This window comes from Talpa europaea (assembly GCF_964194135.1).
Source record: "Talpa europaea genome assembly, chromosome: 3".
Classification (NCBI taxonomy): Eukaryota; Metazoa; Chordata; class Mammalia; order Eulipotyphla; family Talpidae; genus Talpa; species Talpa europaea.
In genome coordinates, this window is record NC_140069.1 from 141,123,463 (window position 1) to 141,140,960 (window position 17,498).

Genomic DNA, 17,498 nt, shown 5'->3' on the forward strand with positions numbered 1-17,498 from the left:
TATAAATCAAATTTAGCATTAGTGCTGAATTTCCTGTTTCAGCTCGATTGTGGTGATGTAAGAGAACGGCCTGTTCTGAGGCTACAGGTGTGAAGTCTGATGACGTCTGTATACACTGAAGGCTGTAACCACAAAAACATTATATGCGTGTGGCCTATACATACATACACCTCAAGATGGGCCCATGGGATATAGTTTGATGACCCCTAGTCTAGACAATAAAGTGATAGAAAAATAAAATTATATGCTACATGAGCCACTACATTTTGGGGTATCTTTGTTACAATAACTTAACCTAGACCTGTAACCAATAAACCCTCTCGTCTTCCAAAATCTTGATTCAAAGCCCACCTCCTCCAGGGATCCACCCTGATATGAAGCATCCATTAGGCCTGCTGCTGTGTATTCAGATCACACTTGCTCACACAGGGTTCCCTACAGTCTAAAGGAGGGGAACTCCAGATTCAAATTCTTATAAAATCTCAAATAGGAAGGAAATTACTAGGATCTCTTAGGTCACTTAGCAACAGCCTTGACTGCCATCTGAAGAACCTGGCCCTGACTTTTGAGTTTTTCCTACTCCCACACCAACACTTCCATAACACAACACTGCCTATTATATTCCCCCTGCTTTTTAAACTAAGGCATCATGACTTACCTCAGGCATAAAGAAAGGGTCACTTTGGACGAGAAGCACTGCTAATTCCTCTTTGTTAAGTCCAAAGAGCTCATGATCTTTCAGGATTTTTAAGTTCTTTTCTGAGAGAATATCATGAGAATATTTGCATAAATTTCTGAAAGAAAATATAAGTATCATCAGTGTTGCCATTTCACAGAAGAAAAAGACATCAGGGAAATAAGCCAACGAATATCAGTGCCCGTTTCCTTTGGTAACTAATACAGGTTGGTCCTGCTTAAAGAACACTTTAAAAAGATCAACCGGGCCTCCCCGGTGGCGCAGCAGTTGAGCGCTGGGTTGCGAAGCTGCCCGTGGCCTCTGCGGCGCCAGTTCGATCCCCGGCTGCTCCCCGGCCACAGGAGGAGGGTCCCACATGGCGCGCAGACCTCTCCTGCCGCCCGCTGCTCCCCTCAGCAGTGTACTTCGGTCCTTCTGCCTGCTCTGCTCCCTGCTCTGGCTCTGGTGAATTCTCTCGCCCTCCCGCGCTTCTGACTGTACCCAGTGCATGTACAAACAAACAAACAAATAAATAAATACATGTCTCTTTTTAATAAATAAATAAATAAATAAATAAATAAAAAATAAAAAGATCAACCGATGAAACAGCTAGAAACAGGGGGAAGAGAAATCTGTATTTTTTTCCACAAATTACATGCAGGTTGCAACTTTTCTCTGCAGGGACAGGCATAAGGGTGCCAGTAAGCAGGGGAGTAGCGGGGAGACAGGATGTGTGTGGGATGGGCCTCCCTGGTGGCACAGGGGTTAAGTCTCGGCACTGTGAAGTGATCCACAGCCTCTGCAGCACAAGTCAGATCCCCGGCCAGGGAGCTACCCACATGGCGCAGCAGACCTCTCCTGTCTTGCCCGCTACTCTGCTCAGCAGTGTATTTCAGTCAACCCACCTGTTCTACTCCCCACTCTGTCTCTAGTGAATCCTCTCACCACCCTCTACCCCGCACCTCTGGCCTGTACCCCAGTTCTTGTATGCACAAATAAATAAATCTTTAAAAAAATGTAATTATTGGGCCTCCCCGGTGGCGCAGCGGTTGAGCGCTGGGTTGCGAAGCTGCCCCCGGCCTCTGAGGCGCTGGTTTGATCCCCGGCTGCTCCCCGGCCATCGGAGGAGGGTCCCACATGGTGCGCAGACCTCTCCTGCCGCCCGCTGCTCCCCTCAGCAGTGTACTTCGGTCCTTCTGCCTGCTCTGCTCCCCACTCTGGCTCTGGTGAATTCTCTCACCCTCCCGTGCTTCTGACTGTACCCAGTGCATGTATAAACAAAACAAACAAACAAACAAACAAAATAAATAAAAACATGCCTCTATAAAAAAAAAAAAATGTAATTATTGTCATTATTATTTTTCATTTATTTGTCACTAGTAAACAGAAGTGCAAATGACTGCAAAATCATCTTAATGAAATTGATCTTTTAATGTAAATATCTAGGTAAAAGTTATTCTCTAAAAAATTGATCTTTAAGTCACTTCTTCAAATGTCAATACCCGTAAGTCATTTCTGAAACCCTCTGGAGTTGACTTAGATCTAGCTGTGGAACCTCATAATTAAGAAAAATCACAGAATCAACAATCTAGTCAGTTACCACCCAAGCCCTTGAAGTCCAAACAGCCCTCCCAAGCCCCTAGCTTCATGGCAAAGTCAAGGGCAGCTGGTGACCATCTCTGTCCCAGCCATTTTCCTAGGTGGGTCTTCTTGCTTTCTCCACTCAGTGTCCCTGGCTTCTAAGGTGTTTCTGGAACTCCCTGATAAAACTGACTTCAGTTTTCTGCTTGTTTGGGGGTTCAATATGTGGTTTCAGATAACAACTCCCTAGGGGAGCTCTTGGCAGCTGGGATAGGACTCCACCGTATCACTCCCCAACCTCCATGGAAGGGATGCACTGAAGAGATTAGAGTGGGGCGGACCCAGCTGTGGTAAGGGCCCAGCCTCCGACCCCATGCAGAAATCCCCTCCCTTACAGCATCACCAGACAGGTGTGAGCCTATTTTCCCCCATGATCTGAGCGACCATTGCCAGGAATGTGCTCTTATTATGGGGTTGAAACCAACCTCATGAAACACCCAAATAAGGAGATATTGACAACAGATAGTCGGAAGGAATGAAGAACTTTGCTTCTGTTTGCTCCAGTCCAGATATCCTAAACTTAGAGCTAAGACTGTGACACCTCCCCTGAGAGTAAGTGAGGCTCAGATGTGAGGACAAAGACCCTTCCCAAGTCACAGAGAGATGCACAATTGTCATATCTGGTCCTAACCCGGTCCTACCCCAGGAGGAGTGTGGCATCTCCAAGGTCCCAGAGCTCGCATTTCCTCTAAATCACCAAAGGCTGACCAGCCTACAGTGGGCTCCTCTGCCTGGACAACCCTGTGTCCAGGTCTTTCGAAGGCCATGTCATGCCTGGAAAACAAATCCACCTAGTGGGCCTCCCTGGTGGCCTAGGGGTTAAGTCTCAGCACTATCACCCCTGCAGCCTGAGTTCGATCCCCAGCCAGGGAGCTGACCCATATGGCACAGCAGACCTCTCCTGTCTCCCCTCTGCTCCCCTCAGCAGTGTATTTCAGTGGATCTGCCCGTTCTGTGCCCCCACTCTGTCTCTGGTGAATCCTCTCACCCCCACCCCACTTCTAACCTACACCCCAGCTCTTGGATGCATAAATAAATAAAATAAATCTTTAAAAAACAAACAAATCTACCTAGAACACTGACTGGCTTGTCTTCCATGCAGACCACCCAATGAGCCCAGCTTCAATTTTTACAGCTCCACATGGAATTAGGAGGTGTCTTGTTCCTTGCCCCCACTTACTTCAGCCCCTGAGCTGCTGGGAACTAGGGGTGGAGCTGAGCAGCCAGGGAAAGCTCTATGACATGGGAGGCAGGACAGCTGAAAAAGGCCTTCTGTTCCTGCATCCCAACTTGCACCCTGGTCCTGCTGAAGGACTTGGAAGGAGACATGTGGAGGAGAGACATGTAGAGACACTGATTTTCTTTTTAAGACTTCTTAAAATTTATTTATGCATACAAGAGGTGCAGGCGGGTGGAGGGGTGGTGAAAGGACTCACTAGAGACAGAATGGGGAGCAGAGCAGGCGGATCGACTGAAATACACTGCTGAGGGGAGCAACGGGCGAGACAGGAAAGGTCTGCTGCACCATGTGGGTCAACTCCCTCGCTGGGGATCGAACTCAGGCCTCAGCAGATGGCGATAGCTTGATAGTGCTGAGACTTAACGCCTGCTCCCCCAGTGAGGCCCATGTAGAGACACTTGGAAGAGACACATGGGTGAGAGGCCTGTGGAGAGGCTGACTGGCAGCCATTATCTTGATTTGTACTTTGATTTTTGGACTTTTGTTTTGGACTTGCTGCTCCCATTCACCCCCTTTCTATGGTTCCCCACTAGTAGGTACCTTAGTGCAAACTTTTTTTTTTTTTTTTTTAACTAGAGGCATGCTTTATTTATTTGTTTGTTTGTTTTGTTTATACATGCACTGGGTACAGTCAGAAGCGTGGGAGGGTGAGAGAATTCACCAGAGCCAGAGCGGGGAGCAGAGCAGGCAGAAGGACCGAAGTACACTGCTGAGGGGAGCAGCGGGCGGCAGGAGAGGTCTGCGCGCCATGTGGGACCCTCCTCTGGTGGCCTGGGAGCAGCCGGGGATCGAACCGGCGCTGCAGAGGCTGCGGGCAGCTTCGTAACCCAGCGCTCAACCGCTGCGCCACCGGGGAGGCCCATTAGTGCAAACTTTTGGGCTTCAGTGGCCCTGCTTTGAGCAGACCCTGTTTGACTAGGCATTTGTCCCTAAGGGGGTGTTATATTGGAAAATTATTAGTAGTAATACCCTCTGTCCTCTTCCCTCTCTGTGCACACTAATTCTACTTAAGATCTATCTACTAAGAGTCTGCTACTTTTGTCTTTATGCACTGGATGGCAGGAATCCACTTTGGAGCACACACTCCATTTTGGGGGTCCGTGGGCACCCCTCAGTCGCATACTAGTAACTTCTCATTTCTCATCTCCATCCTCAGCAAACTGCTCCTTTCTCTAGATTCAACAACACTCCCCTTAAACCTCACTTCACTCTGCAACATATGTCTAGCCTGGGTTTCTAACCTCAGCCCCTGGCCTGTAAGGCCTGCTCAGTTTTCCCATATTCTCTAGACTCCTCCCAACTTCTTTTTTAATTTTTTTTTTAAGATTTATTCATTTTTGCATACAAGAGCTGGGGTGTAGGCCAGAGGTAGGGGGGGAGGGGGGGTGGTCAGAGGATTCACCAGAGACAGAGTGGGAAGCAGAACAGGCAGATCTACTGAAATACATTGCCGAGGGGAGCAGTGGACAAGACAGGAACGGTCTGCTGCGTCCTGTGGGTCAGCTGCAAACTCATGCTGCAGTGGCTGCCAGTAGCTTCATAGTGTTGAGACTTAACACCTTGCACCACCAGGGAGGTTTGCCCCAACTTCTTAAAGGCTTTATCTTTGACTAATTCCAGCGTTTTGATCTGTCACAAGGGTGGGCTCGCTTGTGTTCCTCACCTCTAGGGAGTAGTTAAGATCAGAAGTATAGCAACTAGCATTTATTGTGTGTCTGCTAAGTGACAGGAACTTTGCTTCTGATTTCATCATCACAATAATCCTAGGAGGTAATGGTTTATTTTTACCTTGGGAAACTGAACTGGATAAAACGAGACATTAGAGGTGACTTAAATAAGAGAAAGCCTTGAGAAAATGAACCTGGATCTCCAGAAACAAAACACCTAATCTGAAACACACACACACACACACACACACACACATACATCAAAACAGATCTGAATGGTTTCCAAACCAGAAAGAAAAAAAATTGACGTTAGGAATTAAAGCCAGTTCCTCAAGACTAAATGAACTCAGAGAGCAGGACACAAGGAGAATGCACATAAATTGTCAAAGTGACAGTAAAGACACAATAAAACCAGAAACAATTTCTTGTGATTGGCTCAGCAGCTTGGGTGGAGTTTCAGATTAAAATGCCGGAAGTTCCCTCCCACTTTCTTCTGCTCACTCAGCCCCAGCTCCGGGGCCCTAATATTGACTAGAAGACTTAAGACAGGAAATGTGAAAGTTTCCTGTGGCCTCTTTGGGCTGTCTGGAACCCCAAGCGGTTCTCACAGTGTGGTCTCCAAGCCACCATCATCTGAGTTTGTCACAGAAATACAAATTCTTGGGCTCCATCCTAGACCTACCAGGTAAGTCTCAAACTTTCATCATCTAGAAGGTTTGTCAGAATACAGAGAGCTGGGGCCACTCCCAGAGTTTATCAGTAGGCCTGGGGTGGGGGCTGGGAAGTCACATTTCTAACTAGCTCCCAGGTGATTCCCAGGGCCCGATGAGTATACTTGGCCATAATGCCGGTTCAAGGCTGCCTCTTCCAACAAGGCACCATGCAGAAGCTGGTTGGCAGCCACAGAAACTCCCCACCTCTCAGCACAGCAAAGAGCTCACCCACAAACCATTTTGAACTCCTCAGGGAAAAACAAGTTTGCAGAATCCTGCCTGCCCTTGGAGAGATAAACTTCAATGTGAGGGAGGATTTGAGATAAGTTTGGGAGTAAGGGGGAGGGAGAAGATAGCCTGAAAGAGGCAGACTTGTCTCTTTTTCAGGAATCTCAAGCCAAAAGCTCAAAAACAGATGACCTTTTCACTTTTCTCTCCCAGCTATAGAACAAAATGTTATTGTAACCCTGATAATAAATCCTCCCACATCACAGATGAATTCGGGCCTGCAGGGTGGTTCTTAACCCTGGACACACAGAACAACCAGCTGGGAGTGTTTAGAAATTCCTAAACCTGGGCCACGCCCAGGAGTCTGATTTAATTGGCAAGAGGTGGGACTCCACGTGATTCTAAGGTGCAGTGGGACTGAGAATCACAGGTCCAGGTCGGGCTTATCAGGTCAGATTTTAAGTCAGGTTCCTGAACTACATGCTCACCTCTGGCTTCTTGGACTCTGAGCTCCACACCAGAACAACAGGAAAAGACAACCTGTCTTTGACAGTAATTTGCCTTTTACCCCCTCAGCCTCTCTGCTCCCCAATACCTCCCCAATACACAGGTACAGGGTTGGATGATAAAGACAAAGAGAACTGATTTGTACAGAAAACAGGAAATAGCTCACCACAGTATAAGCCAGGTTAAAAAGGAACCAGGACGTGTGAAAGATAAAATCTAGAAAAACTTGGCCTAGAGAATAAACTGTCATCCACCAAAAAGCCTGAAAAGTATTATTTTAACACTACAAACTCCTGAGTTGGTACTTATAATGTTCAATATTAAATTGCCTCATTACTAGAAGTAGGGGTGTTTCACTGAATCTGAAGCCCTCATAAAATGGGAGAGAGCAGGTTGAGGAACAATATGGGGGAAGTAGAAGGGTGGAGCTAAAGGACTAAATGGGTCACTTCAACGCAGCTGTATTACCCAGCAACGGTATTATCCAGAACACAAAGACTAGCTGCCTGTGGCAAGAGGTGAACCCAAGTCTGCAGGTCTTGGCCTGGGGAGAAGAGATGTGAGGAAGGCAGCAGGACTGGGTAACAGAGGGCAACAAGAGGGGGCAGGTCCGCTGAGGGTGGAAGGTGGTAAGCTGAGGATCTGTGCATGGTCTATAGTTGCAGCAAGAGTGAGGCACGCAAAAATTCTATTATAGAAGGTAATCTCAGGCCTCCCTGGTGGTGCAGGGGGTTGAGCGCAGCGCTGTGAAGCTGTCCGCAGCCTCTGCAGTGCATGTTCCATCCCAGCCAGCCAGGGAGATTCCCACATGGCACAGCAGACCTCTCCTGTCGCACCTACTGCTCCCCTCAGTATTGTGTTTCGGTCAGTCTGCCTGTTCTGCTCCCCACTTTGTCTCTGGTGAATCCTCTCACCCTCCTGCACCTCTGGCCTGCACCCCAGTTGTTGTATGCATGAATAAATAAATCTTTAAAAAAAAAAAAAAAGGCAATCTCCCCAGTCTTGATTTATTTCTCCAGCCCCTAGAGTGAGGGATTCCCCAACTTTGCTGACAATTAGGACCACCTTCATACTTTAAAAAAAAACAGTACCCACATCACACCCGATACCAATTAAATCAGAATATCCAGGGTGAGGAGCAGGTAACAGTATTTTAAGAAGATACCTCATTAACAGGCAACTATAAACAAGAGACTTTCTGCAGTGGGGGAGGAGGGAGTTGGATCAAAACAGGGGTGGGAAGAGCACAAGGGACTATGGTGATGGTACATGGGTGAATTGACGGTGGGAATTCCACGGGGACTATACCCGAGATGATAAAGTATATACTGCATAAAAATGAAGAATGATGTAAAAAATATATAAAATAGTAATTTTAAAAAGGGAAAAAAAATGATTCCTCAAGTGATTCCAACACGCAGCAAGTTTGGGAACCATTGTCCTAACTGCACATCAGGTCTGAGCAAAAGCCCAGGAAGTGAAGAGAGTAGGGCAGGAGATGGTGGTGGTCTCCAAGTCTTGCTGGTTAGTAAGCTACATAAGTTCCTCTCCCCCCAGATGTCCCTTCACCCCCTGCCATATTTCCCAACATAACTATCTTCTGGAAGAACATGAAAATAGATGAATTAACAGTGTTTGAGGATTCCTTTAGTGAGAAAGGGGCAGAAGCCTCTAGAACCGTCCACTATTTGACAATGAGCTTAATTAAATATTTGTTAATAGGGTAGGTAGCTGCAATGACCAAGCTTTCCGTATGCCTTATGGTTTTATCATATAAAAGTAACAGAGCAACACTTTTGTCATCTTTTGCTTATGCTGCACTAATAATCCATTCCTCTTTTACTCTCTCAAGCTCAGAAGGCAGGGAAAATTTTGTATCTCACCCTGCCAGGAAGTGAGAAAATGTGGTTCCTGACCCCTACAAAGGAACCCTTGGTTAGAAAGCAGAGTCCCCGGCCCTGACCGAGAATTTCTGGTGTGACTTAGCATTTTATTTTATTTTTCTAAAGATTTATTTATTTATGCATACAAGCAATGGGGTACAGACCAGAGGTGCGGGAGGGTGAGAGGATTCACCAGAGACAGAATGGGGAGCAGAACAGGCAGACTGACTGAAATACAATGCTGAGGGGAGCAGGGGGCGAGACAGAGAGGTCTGCTGCACCATGTGGGTAGCTCCCTGGCCGGCCAGGATCAAACTCGTGCTGTAGAGGCTGTGGATTGCTTCACAGTGCTGTGCTTAACCCCTTGTGCCACCAGGGAGGCCCGACTTAGCATTTTAATAATCTCCTCCCCTCAGTAATTTAGGGGCAGTACTGTCCCATAGCTGGGCACCTTTACTCTGGGGATCCCCAAGATTGAACCACCAGGACATGGGGGAGTATTACTAACATTACAACCCTTTATATATTTTTTTTATCGAAAAAAATGATTGCCTGAACTGAAAGGGATGGAGAAGTTGGGGATGAACTGGTTAACACAGAAGAGGCACAGGAGATCCTTTAGGACTGAGGAAAATGTTCTTACCTCCACAGTGATGCATATGGGTGAACCCATATGCATGTCAAAAGTCTTCAAACTTTTACTTTAAATGGGTGCATTTTATTATTTAGGATTTTTAAGGTGAAAAATTAGTAAATATTTAACATACAGATTAAGATTCTATGTTATATGACTTTTTAAAAACTAAGCAGATAACAGAGTTCACAACATTCTGCACTGTCAAGGGTGAGGAAGCAAAAGGTTTGGAAACTACCGCCCCAGGGATCGCTCTGAACCCAATGTTCTGAGGTGGCCTGAAGCGTATTATGTCTTCTGGGTGAGCAAGTATTACAGGATTGTGAACCACTTTTCCCTACTCTACTCCCAGCCAGAGTCCAGCTCTCTTGCTTGTTTAATCTGATTTCTCGCTGAGTCTGAAATCCTGCATCTGTGTGATTTTTTGGCTCCTCTTCTATTTCCTCCCATCCACCCCCACACGACCATTCAACCCAGCAATTCCGGTCTTAATGATCTGCCCTGGGGAGCTCTTGCCACACGCACCCAGAAGCTTGTATGTTCCTGGCAGCATGGTCTGTTGTAGGGAAAAAGTGGAAATAGGGGCCTCCCTGGTGGCGCAGGGATTAAAGACACAGCGCTATCAAGCTATTGGCAGCCACTGCAGCAGGTGTTCAATCCCAGCGGCCAGGGAGATACCCACATGGCGCAGCATATCTCTCCTGACTCGCCCGCTGCTCCCCTCAGCAGTGTACTTCAGTAAATCTGCCTGTTCTGTTCCCCACTCTCTCTGGTGAATCCTCTCACCCCACCCCACCCAACCCCCTGCCACCCCGCACCTCTGGCTTACATCCCAGTTCTTGTATGCATAAATAAATAAACCTTTTATTTTTTTAAAAAGTGGAAATGTCCCAAATGTCCATCATTGAGCAAACAGGTAACTAAAGGATGGTATAAATCCTGTGATGAAATACTATGTGGCTGTTTACACGAATAACTAGATTTTTATGTATCAACACCAACAGATAAACAGAGTATTGAGTAAAAAATCTAAAACAATACACATCTGGCAAACAAATGTACAATTTGTTTAATTGTAAGGAAATTATAAAATAATGGAAAGTCAGGATACATACCCAAATCATGATTGAGGCTGCTTTGGGGGAGACAAGGGTATGAGACTAGGGAAGAAAAAAATAATATCCGTAGCCCTGTTATGGTTTTTATTTATTTTGGGGAAAATGGGGAAGGAAGAGACATCATTCATTCTGGGAAGTGAGTTATATATACAAGTTTATTATTCTTTATGTTCTTTTAGCTTCAGCTTTTCCAATTAGCACTCTGTGCGTGTTATATGTTCCTTTGTACTTTTCAGGGTTTTTTCAGTTTATGAACTAGTCAACTAATTCTCTTCCTATCTACCCACACCCACCCAAAGTCTCAATTAACCCCGGGGAAAGGCATACAAACAGGAAAGTGCCTGGAGGAAACACCCACATTTGGCAGAAACCACAAAGCCAGTTGAAGACATTCAGACAACCTACTTTGAACAGTTGAACAGAAATCATACTTTCAAGGACTTGAATTATGGAAAAATTATATTTATATAGGTACTCGACAACACAAATAGCTAAGAATCACACAGATCTGGATCAACACCAACTCTGTCAGCTCTATGTTGTGTGAACTTCGAGAAATTTCTGAACAGCTCTAGCCATGATTTCCCTATGTGAAGTGGGATTTAAATAATTGGGATAATACCTATACCTCAGGAGCTAAGGTTAAAAACTAACGTGGCGGGCCTCCCCGGTGGCGCAGCGGTTGAGCGCTGGGTTGCGAAGCTGCCCGCAGCCTCTGCAGCGCCAGTTCGATCCCCGGCTGCTCCCCGGCTGCTCCCCGGCCTCCGGAGGAGGGTCCCACATGGCGCGCAGACCTCTCCTGCCGCCCGCTGCTCCCCTCAGCAGTGTACTTCGGTCCTTCTGCCTGCTCTGCTCCCCGCTCTGGCTCTGGTGAATTCTCTCACCCTCCCGCGCTTCTGACTGTACCCAGTGCATGTATAAATAAATAAATAATCTAAAAAAAAAAAATCTTCAAATCTTTAAAAAAAAAAGAGAAAGAAAGAAATAAGAATGAATCACTCCACTAAAAAAATAAATAAATAAATATTTTTTTTTTGCTTCCCCAGAGAATCCATCAAACTTGTGTGGCTCAAATTATCCCAATTTTATACAGCGCCAACCACCCATTTATGAGTTTAAAATTGTTTTGATGTTTCACACATCCGTCTGAAAAATTTCACAACAAAAATATGAAAGCGGGGCCTCCCCGGTGGCGCAGCAGTTGAGCGCTGGGTTGCGAAGTTGCCCGCAGCCTCTGCAGCGCCAGTTCGATCCCCGGCTGCTCCCCGGCTGCTCCCCGGCCTCCGGAGGAGGGTCCCGCATGGCGCGCAGACCTCTCCTGCCGCCCGCTGCTCCCCTCAGCAGTGTACTTCGGTCCTTCTGCCTGCTCTGCTCCCAGCTCTGGCTCTGGTGAATCCTCTCACCCTCCCACGCTTCTGACTGTACCCAGTGCTTGTATAAATAAATAAAAATAAATCTTAAAAAAAAAAAAGTTTAAAAAAATATATATGAAAGTGTTTCTACACTTATTGTGTGTAACAAACTGAAACAAAGTTTCTAAATATATTAGATATGTAACTTACAGAAAAGTTTATAAATTATATCTGTGTAGGTTTTTGCTGAAAGTGTAATTCAGACTGTAACACAATCAGAAATTTTAACACCAAATGGATATTAGATAAGACTAAAACTGTGATGGATATATATATATATATATATATATACTTACACACACATATATAGAATCATTGTACTATGATTTTGTTAATAAAATAGAGTCCTATCTTTTGGTATTACTAAAATATTTCCAAAGCAAATGATCTCTGGGATTTGGCTTCAAAGTAACACGGGTGGAGGTAGGGGCTGGAATGGGGACAGAAGAATAAACGAAAGATGGACCATATTTTGAAAATGATTCAAGTGGAATGATGGGTAGTTCTCTCTTCTGGTGAAAATATTAAAGGGAAAAAGTTGAAAGGGGCATATGTATTTTTCATTACTATTGAAGTAACGCTGGTTCATGATGCTATACAGGTTTCAGATGCACAGCATTATAATTTGATATCTGTCTATAGGATATTATCATCCCCACCAAAAGTCTAGTTTTCATTCTCCAGCACACAATTGATCAAGAAGTCTAGGTATTTATTTAAAACTGGACCTTTCTGGTGGCCTAGAGACTAAGTCTCAGCACTATCACTTTACCAGAGGCTCCACTCAGCAGTGTTTCAGTAAATCCACCTGTTCTGCTCTCCGCTGACTCTGGTGAATCCTTTCACCCTGGCACCTCTTATCTATACCCCAGTTCGTCTATACAAAAATAAATAAATAAATAAATTTTAAGTAAAAATAAAAATAAAAGCCAATACTAGTTGGTGGGGAATTTTTCATAACAGAAGAGGAAAAAGGAATAATAAAGCCTTCCTGCTGTTAGTCAGCATAGTGCTAGAATGTTCTTCTACTTTCCCTCTGCACCCCCCTCCCTCCCTCCTTTCCTGATTTGATTGGTTGCTGTGACTTAGACTGATTCCTTTTCTACACAATCTTCCTGCAACTCAGAAATACTTCCTAATTTTTGCCTCCCAACCCGTTCAATTAATTTTTTTTAATAATGGAGCATATGCAAACACTTTGCTTTTTTTTGTTTAGCTCTAAACATATTTTAAAAGAAATACTTCATCTACCTCATCCATTTGAAACATCTGCCTTTCATAGTTTTTATTACACGTACATACATAGGCGGGTGAGGAATCTAAAGTTCTTGCAAATAAAGTGCGTGATGAAAAGTGTCTTGACCACCATTTTGGACCTTAGATCACCACTCAAGAGTTTTTAGGGAGAGGTGAAGTGTGAAAAGTACTATATCATGAAAAATACTGGTGCTGAAGCGCAGAGGAGCAGAAAAGACTTGAGATAATAGAGAAAAATCATTATTTCCACAAGGCATTCATTTAGAAGCGCGATGGGGAAAGAGGAACTCGACAGGGGGTGGGAGATTTCATTAAATGAAGGGGGAAGGTGGGATTGGGGATAGTGTCAGAGACCCTGCGCTGGGGGAACATGAATTTGACATGGATTGGCAGGATATTCAGAAAGAGGTGTTTCTCAGGCAGAAGAGCCTGGACTCAGTAGGAAGACCTGGGCAGAAAACACAGAGGCTGGGGAGCCATCTTTGTAGACGTGACAACTGACCCCCACAAGAGAGCTCCGCGACCTAAAGAGAGCGCGGTCTTAAGGCAGATTTGCAAGTCCCTGGCTCCAAAGGCTTAACCAAACCTTGCCGCGCCCCTTTATCTAGGGGGCAAAGAAAGAACAAGCTGCTTGAAGGCTAAACCACACCGTTTCAAATTAATTTTTAAAAGCAGTTCCAAGAGTGTGCGGTCAAGGGTGCGGGCCACAGAGGCGAGGCAGGGTCGGGAAGCAGCGCAGGAAGAGGTCACTACATCGCTGATAACCTTGAAGAGGTCCACTCTGGTCAGGTGGCAGGGCCTGGCGTCAGGTAGCAGCAAAGTGCCCGCGACGGCATGGCGGCGCGCAGAGGGAGGCCCCGCAAGGCCCCGCAAGGCCCCGCAGCGCGCTGCGGTGAAGAAGCCGGCGGGGCGCAGCCAGGTCGCGCCGGGGACTAAGAGAGCAAAGATTTGAGAATCCACACCCTGGAGGCCTCTGCCTTCGTTTCCAGCCCTGCCTTCAACTTCCCTAGACCCTGGGCTGGCCGGAAGGTACTCGATTCTGATGCCGCCACCCGCCCAATGTCACCTAAGCCTCCCTGCGCGCCAGGTCTGGAGGCGCTGGAGAGAACCGAAAGGATAGAAGTGCAAAGCCAGCAAGGGACGCCCAGGGGAGCGCAGCAGCGCGAGGCTGTGCCAAGAGGCTATCGGGTTTGAGGTCGGCGAGGGCGGACCCCTCCGGAAGCAGCCAGACCCGGGGGAGCTGCCCTTCCCTTCCCAGCGCACTCACCGCTCCGAATAGTGGCACCGGCCCAACAGGTTGAGCTTGCAGAGGTGCAGGTTTTCGCAGAGCGTCTGGCACACCTTCCGACGGCAGATCCGGACTCCAGTGTTGGCCACCACGGACCGGGTGACCCCGGCCCGGCCGCCCGTCTCCAGCATCACGAAGCGGTGGGGCCCCGCCGCCTCCAGCACCTCGCAGAGCTGCGCCTCGGGGAGCGCGATCTTTTCGAGGAGCTCGTCCAGCGCCATGCGACCCCCATGGGCGCACAGGATTTTGGTGATGTAGCAGCACACCTCCGGGTCCGCCATGGCGCGTCGCTCTGGCCCGGCCCGCGCGCGGGACAGCGGGGCGCGGAGAATCGAAACTTAAGCCTTTGGGCCGGGCTGGGCTGGGCTGGGCTGGGCTGGGCGGGCGGGGCGCGCCCGGGGCCAGGAGCGAGCGCGCGCTTTCTGCCCGGGTTAGCTGAGCCCAGAACTTTCGGTTTCCTTCTCGGCTGTGGGTCCAGAAGCCAGATCTCACCAAGCCCGTCCCTGGAGCGAGTTTAAAGTCAACCGCGCCCCGCAACCGAATGGCTAGACAGCTGCCCCGCGCGCGCCGGGACCGCCGGGGGGGCTCCCTCGCGGCTCTGGACTCCGGGAGGACGGAGCGCCAGGCACTGCGAGGCTTCCGCGGAAGGAAGAGAAAGTAAAAATGATCTCGGGGTTCTGGGGGGGGTTTAATACCGCGAGTCGGGGAATCCCCCTGGAGACGTCATCTGTCCCCACCCCACCCATCCCGGAAAGGACAGACCCTGCTTCGCCCTGGAGGGAGCTGAGTATTCACGGTATTCACGCGTCGCGAAAAGGCTGTTTCCTCCCTGGGCTGGAGGAAGGAGCCGGAGCGAACAAGCGCGGCTCTCGGGGCGCAGCCCGGAGGTGCCCAGAGTGGGTGCGCTGCGCCTGCACCTCCACGCCCTCGGCAAGAGCTGCGACCATTTCTCTGTGTCATTTTTGCCTCTGACGAGCCTTTTGAAGAACCACTTCTTGACACAGTCTTGGCCCGGCCGAGATCGCTCTGTGCGGTGCGGTGCCCACATCCCGGGAGAGAACAATGCCAGACCCGCGAGTTTAGACGCCTCTCAAGACCTTCGATGGGGAGCTCTCTTCAGATGCTCGGACAAGACCTCTCCTCCTTCGTGGGGACCCACTTGGACCCCCAGAATGAGCATAAAGAATATTTTAAAGTGAAAACATTTGAGTTACAGAAGAAATTTTATTTTTTTAAAGATTTGTTTGTTTGTTTATACATGCACTGGGTACAGTCAGAAGCGCGGGAGGGTGAGAGAATTCACCAGAGCCAGAGCGGGGAGCAGAGCAGGCAGAAGGACCCAAGTACACTGCTGAGGGGAGCAGCGGGCGGCAGGAGAGGTCTGCGCGCCATGTGGGACCCTCCTCCGGTGGCCGGGGAGCAGCCGGGGATCGAACCGGCGGTGCAGAGGCTGCGGGCAGCTTTGCAACCCAGCGCTCAACCGCTGAGCCACCGGGGAGGCCCTACAGAAGAAATTTTAGATGAATTTCTCTTCATCTGCCCAGCAGGATCTGCTCCTAGGACAGACCCTTCCTCCTCCTCTCCCCCTTCCAAGGGGTTTCCAGCTATTTCAGCTGCCAGACAAGACTGGCAGCCAATGTTATTAGCATCAAAAAGCTAAAGAGAACCTTCCACTCTCTCTCATTGAAGCCCTTAAAACCTCCCTTTTAAATTGAGATACATAGTTACTTCAGAGTGGTTTAGGACATTTCCATTACTGGAAGATTTCTCCCTTTTCCAAAACAGGTAAATAAATCTTATCTTTTCTTCTGTTAATTGTGTATTGTCAGTCAACTCGCAGGCCTGCAGATACTGGACCCAAGGTGAAAGAAGAAAATGTTTCTTCCTCCCTATACTCCCAAGTAGAGTAAGTGGGTCACTGATGAAACAGGAATTTTTTTAAAGATTTGTATTTATTTATTTATGCATACAAGAACTGGAGGTATTCCTCACTCACCAGAGACAGACTGGGGAACAGAACAGGCAAACTGATGGAAGTTCACTGCTGAGGGGAGCAGCAGGTGAGTCAGGAAAGGTCTGCTGCTCCATGTGGGCTAGCAACCTGGCTGGGGAATCGAACTCATGACGCAGTAACTTGATAGCGCTGAGACTTAACTCCTACACCACCAGGGAGGCCTGGAAATACTTTTTTTTTTTTTTTTTTAAGTGGCATTCAGTTGTGAAATTAGAAAACCTTCAAAATGATTCCTGGGAGTCCTCAGTTTGGTGATTGTAGTAGATGAACTGTTTCAGGAATGCTCTGGTATAAAAACCATCCATACTGGAGACACACGGGGTCATCTAATTGTTCCCTGTAGTGGTCACTTCTGAGGTCTTTTAATCTGATTGACTTTGGTTGTGGTCTGACAGGTTTCCAGGGACTCAGCTTTCAAGACCGAATCAATATAATTCAAGTGAGTATCTTCTGGGTGGCCCTGACATTAGTAAATTACTTATGAATTGCAGAAGTTTAAGAAGTAGTCCGCCGGTTCAATCCCTGCCTGCTCCCTGGCCACCGGAGGAGGGTCCGGAAAGGTTCAGCGCGGTAAAGAAAAGGAGAGCCAGGCTACATTTCTCAAAGGGAGGGGAAGTTTATTGCGCCCCGGGCGGACCTCACAGACCCAAGGCGGGGGTCTGTGGAGTCGCGCACGTTGTCAGGGGGAAGCAGGGTTTTATAGGGTGAGGAGAGGTCAGGTGGGAAGTTGGGCTCGTATGGCGGGAAAAGTTTGTAGGGCGTGAAAAGGTTCATGTGGCAGGTAGAGGTTCTTTGTCTGAGACGAGACTGGTAGGGGGAGGGGGGAAGCTCACTGCCTGAATCCTCCAGGCAGGTATCCGCATTCCTGCCCCCCAGGTGGGCTTCCGGGTAGGCTTTTGCATTCCGGCCTGCTGCATGGACCTTTCAGGTCCCGCATGGCGCGCAGACCTCTCCTGCCGCCCGCCCGCTGCTCCCCTCAGCAGTGTACTTCGGTCCTTCTGCCTGCTCTGCTCCCCGCTCTGGCTCTGGTGAATTCTCTCACCCTCCCGCGCTTCTGACTGTACCCAGTGCTTGTATAAATAAATAAATCAATCTTAAAAAAAAAAAAAGTAGTCCCAGCTCTCAAAGAGTTTATGCTTGGGAAGATTGGAAAGCACATTAGAACACAGAGGATCAATGGTTACTGTTAGGGTGTCACTGCTAAATTTAAAAACCCGAAC

The 17,498-nt window shown here is 47.8% G+C and overlaps 1 protein-coding gene across 1 annotated transcript in view; it reads right to left on the reverse strand.

Moving 5' to 3' along the window:
• The window catches only part of ZC3HAV1 (zinc finger CCCH-type containing, antiviral 1), a gene marked incomplete at both ends in the record, with an annotated part of 37,373 nt that extends 22,828 nt beyond the window's left edge, over window positions 1–14,545 (reverse strand). The window contains 2 exons of the mRNA XM_084230659.1: window positions 659–794; window positions 14,244–14,545. Of these exons, the coding sequence (XP_084086785.1) occupies window positions 659–794; window positions 14,244–14,545 (438 nt within the window). The remainder of the gene's footprint in view (window positions 1–658; window positions 795–14,243) is intronic.
• Window positions 14,546–17,498: the final 2,953 nt, after the last annotated feature.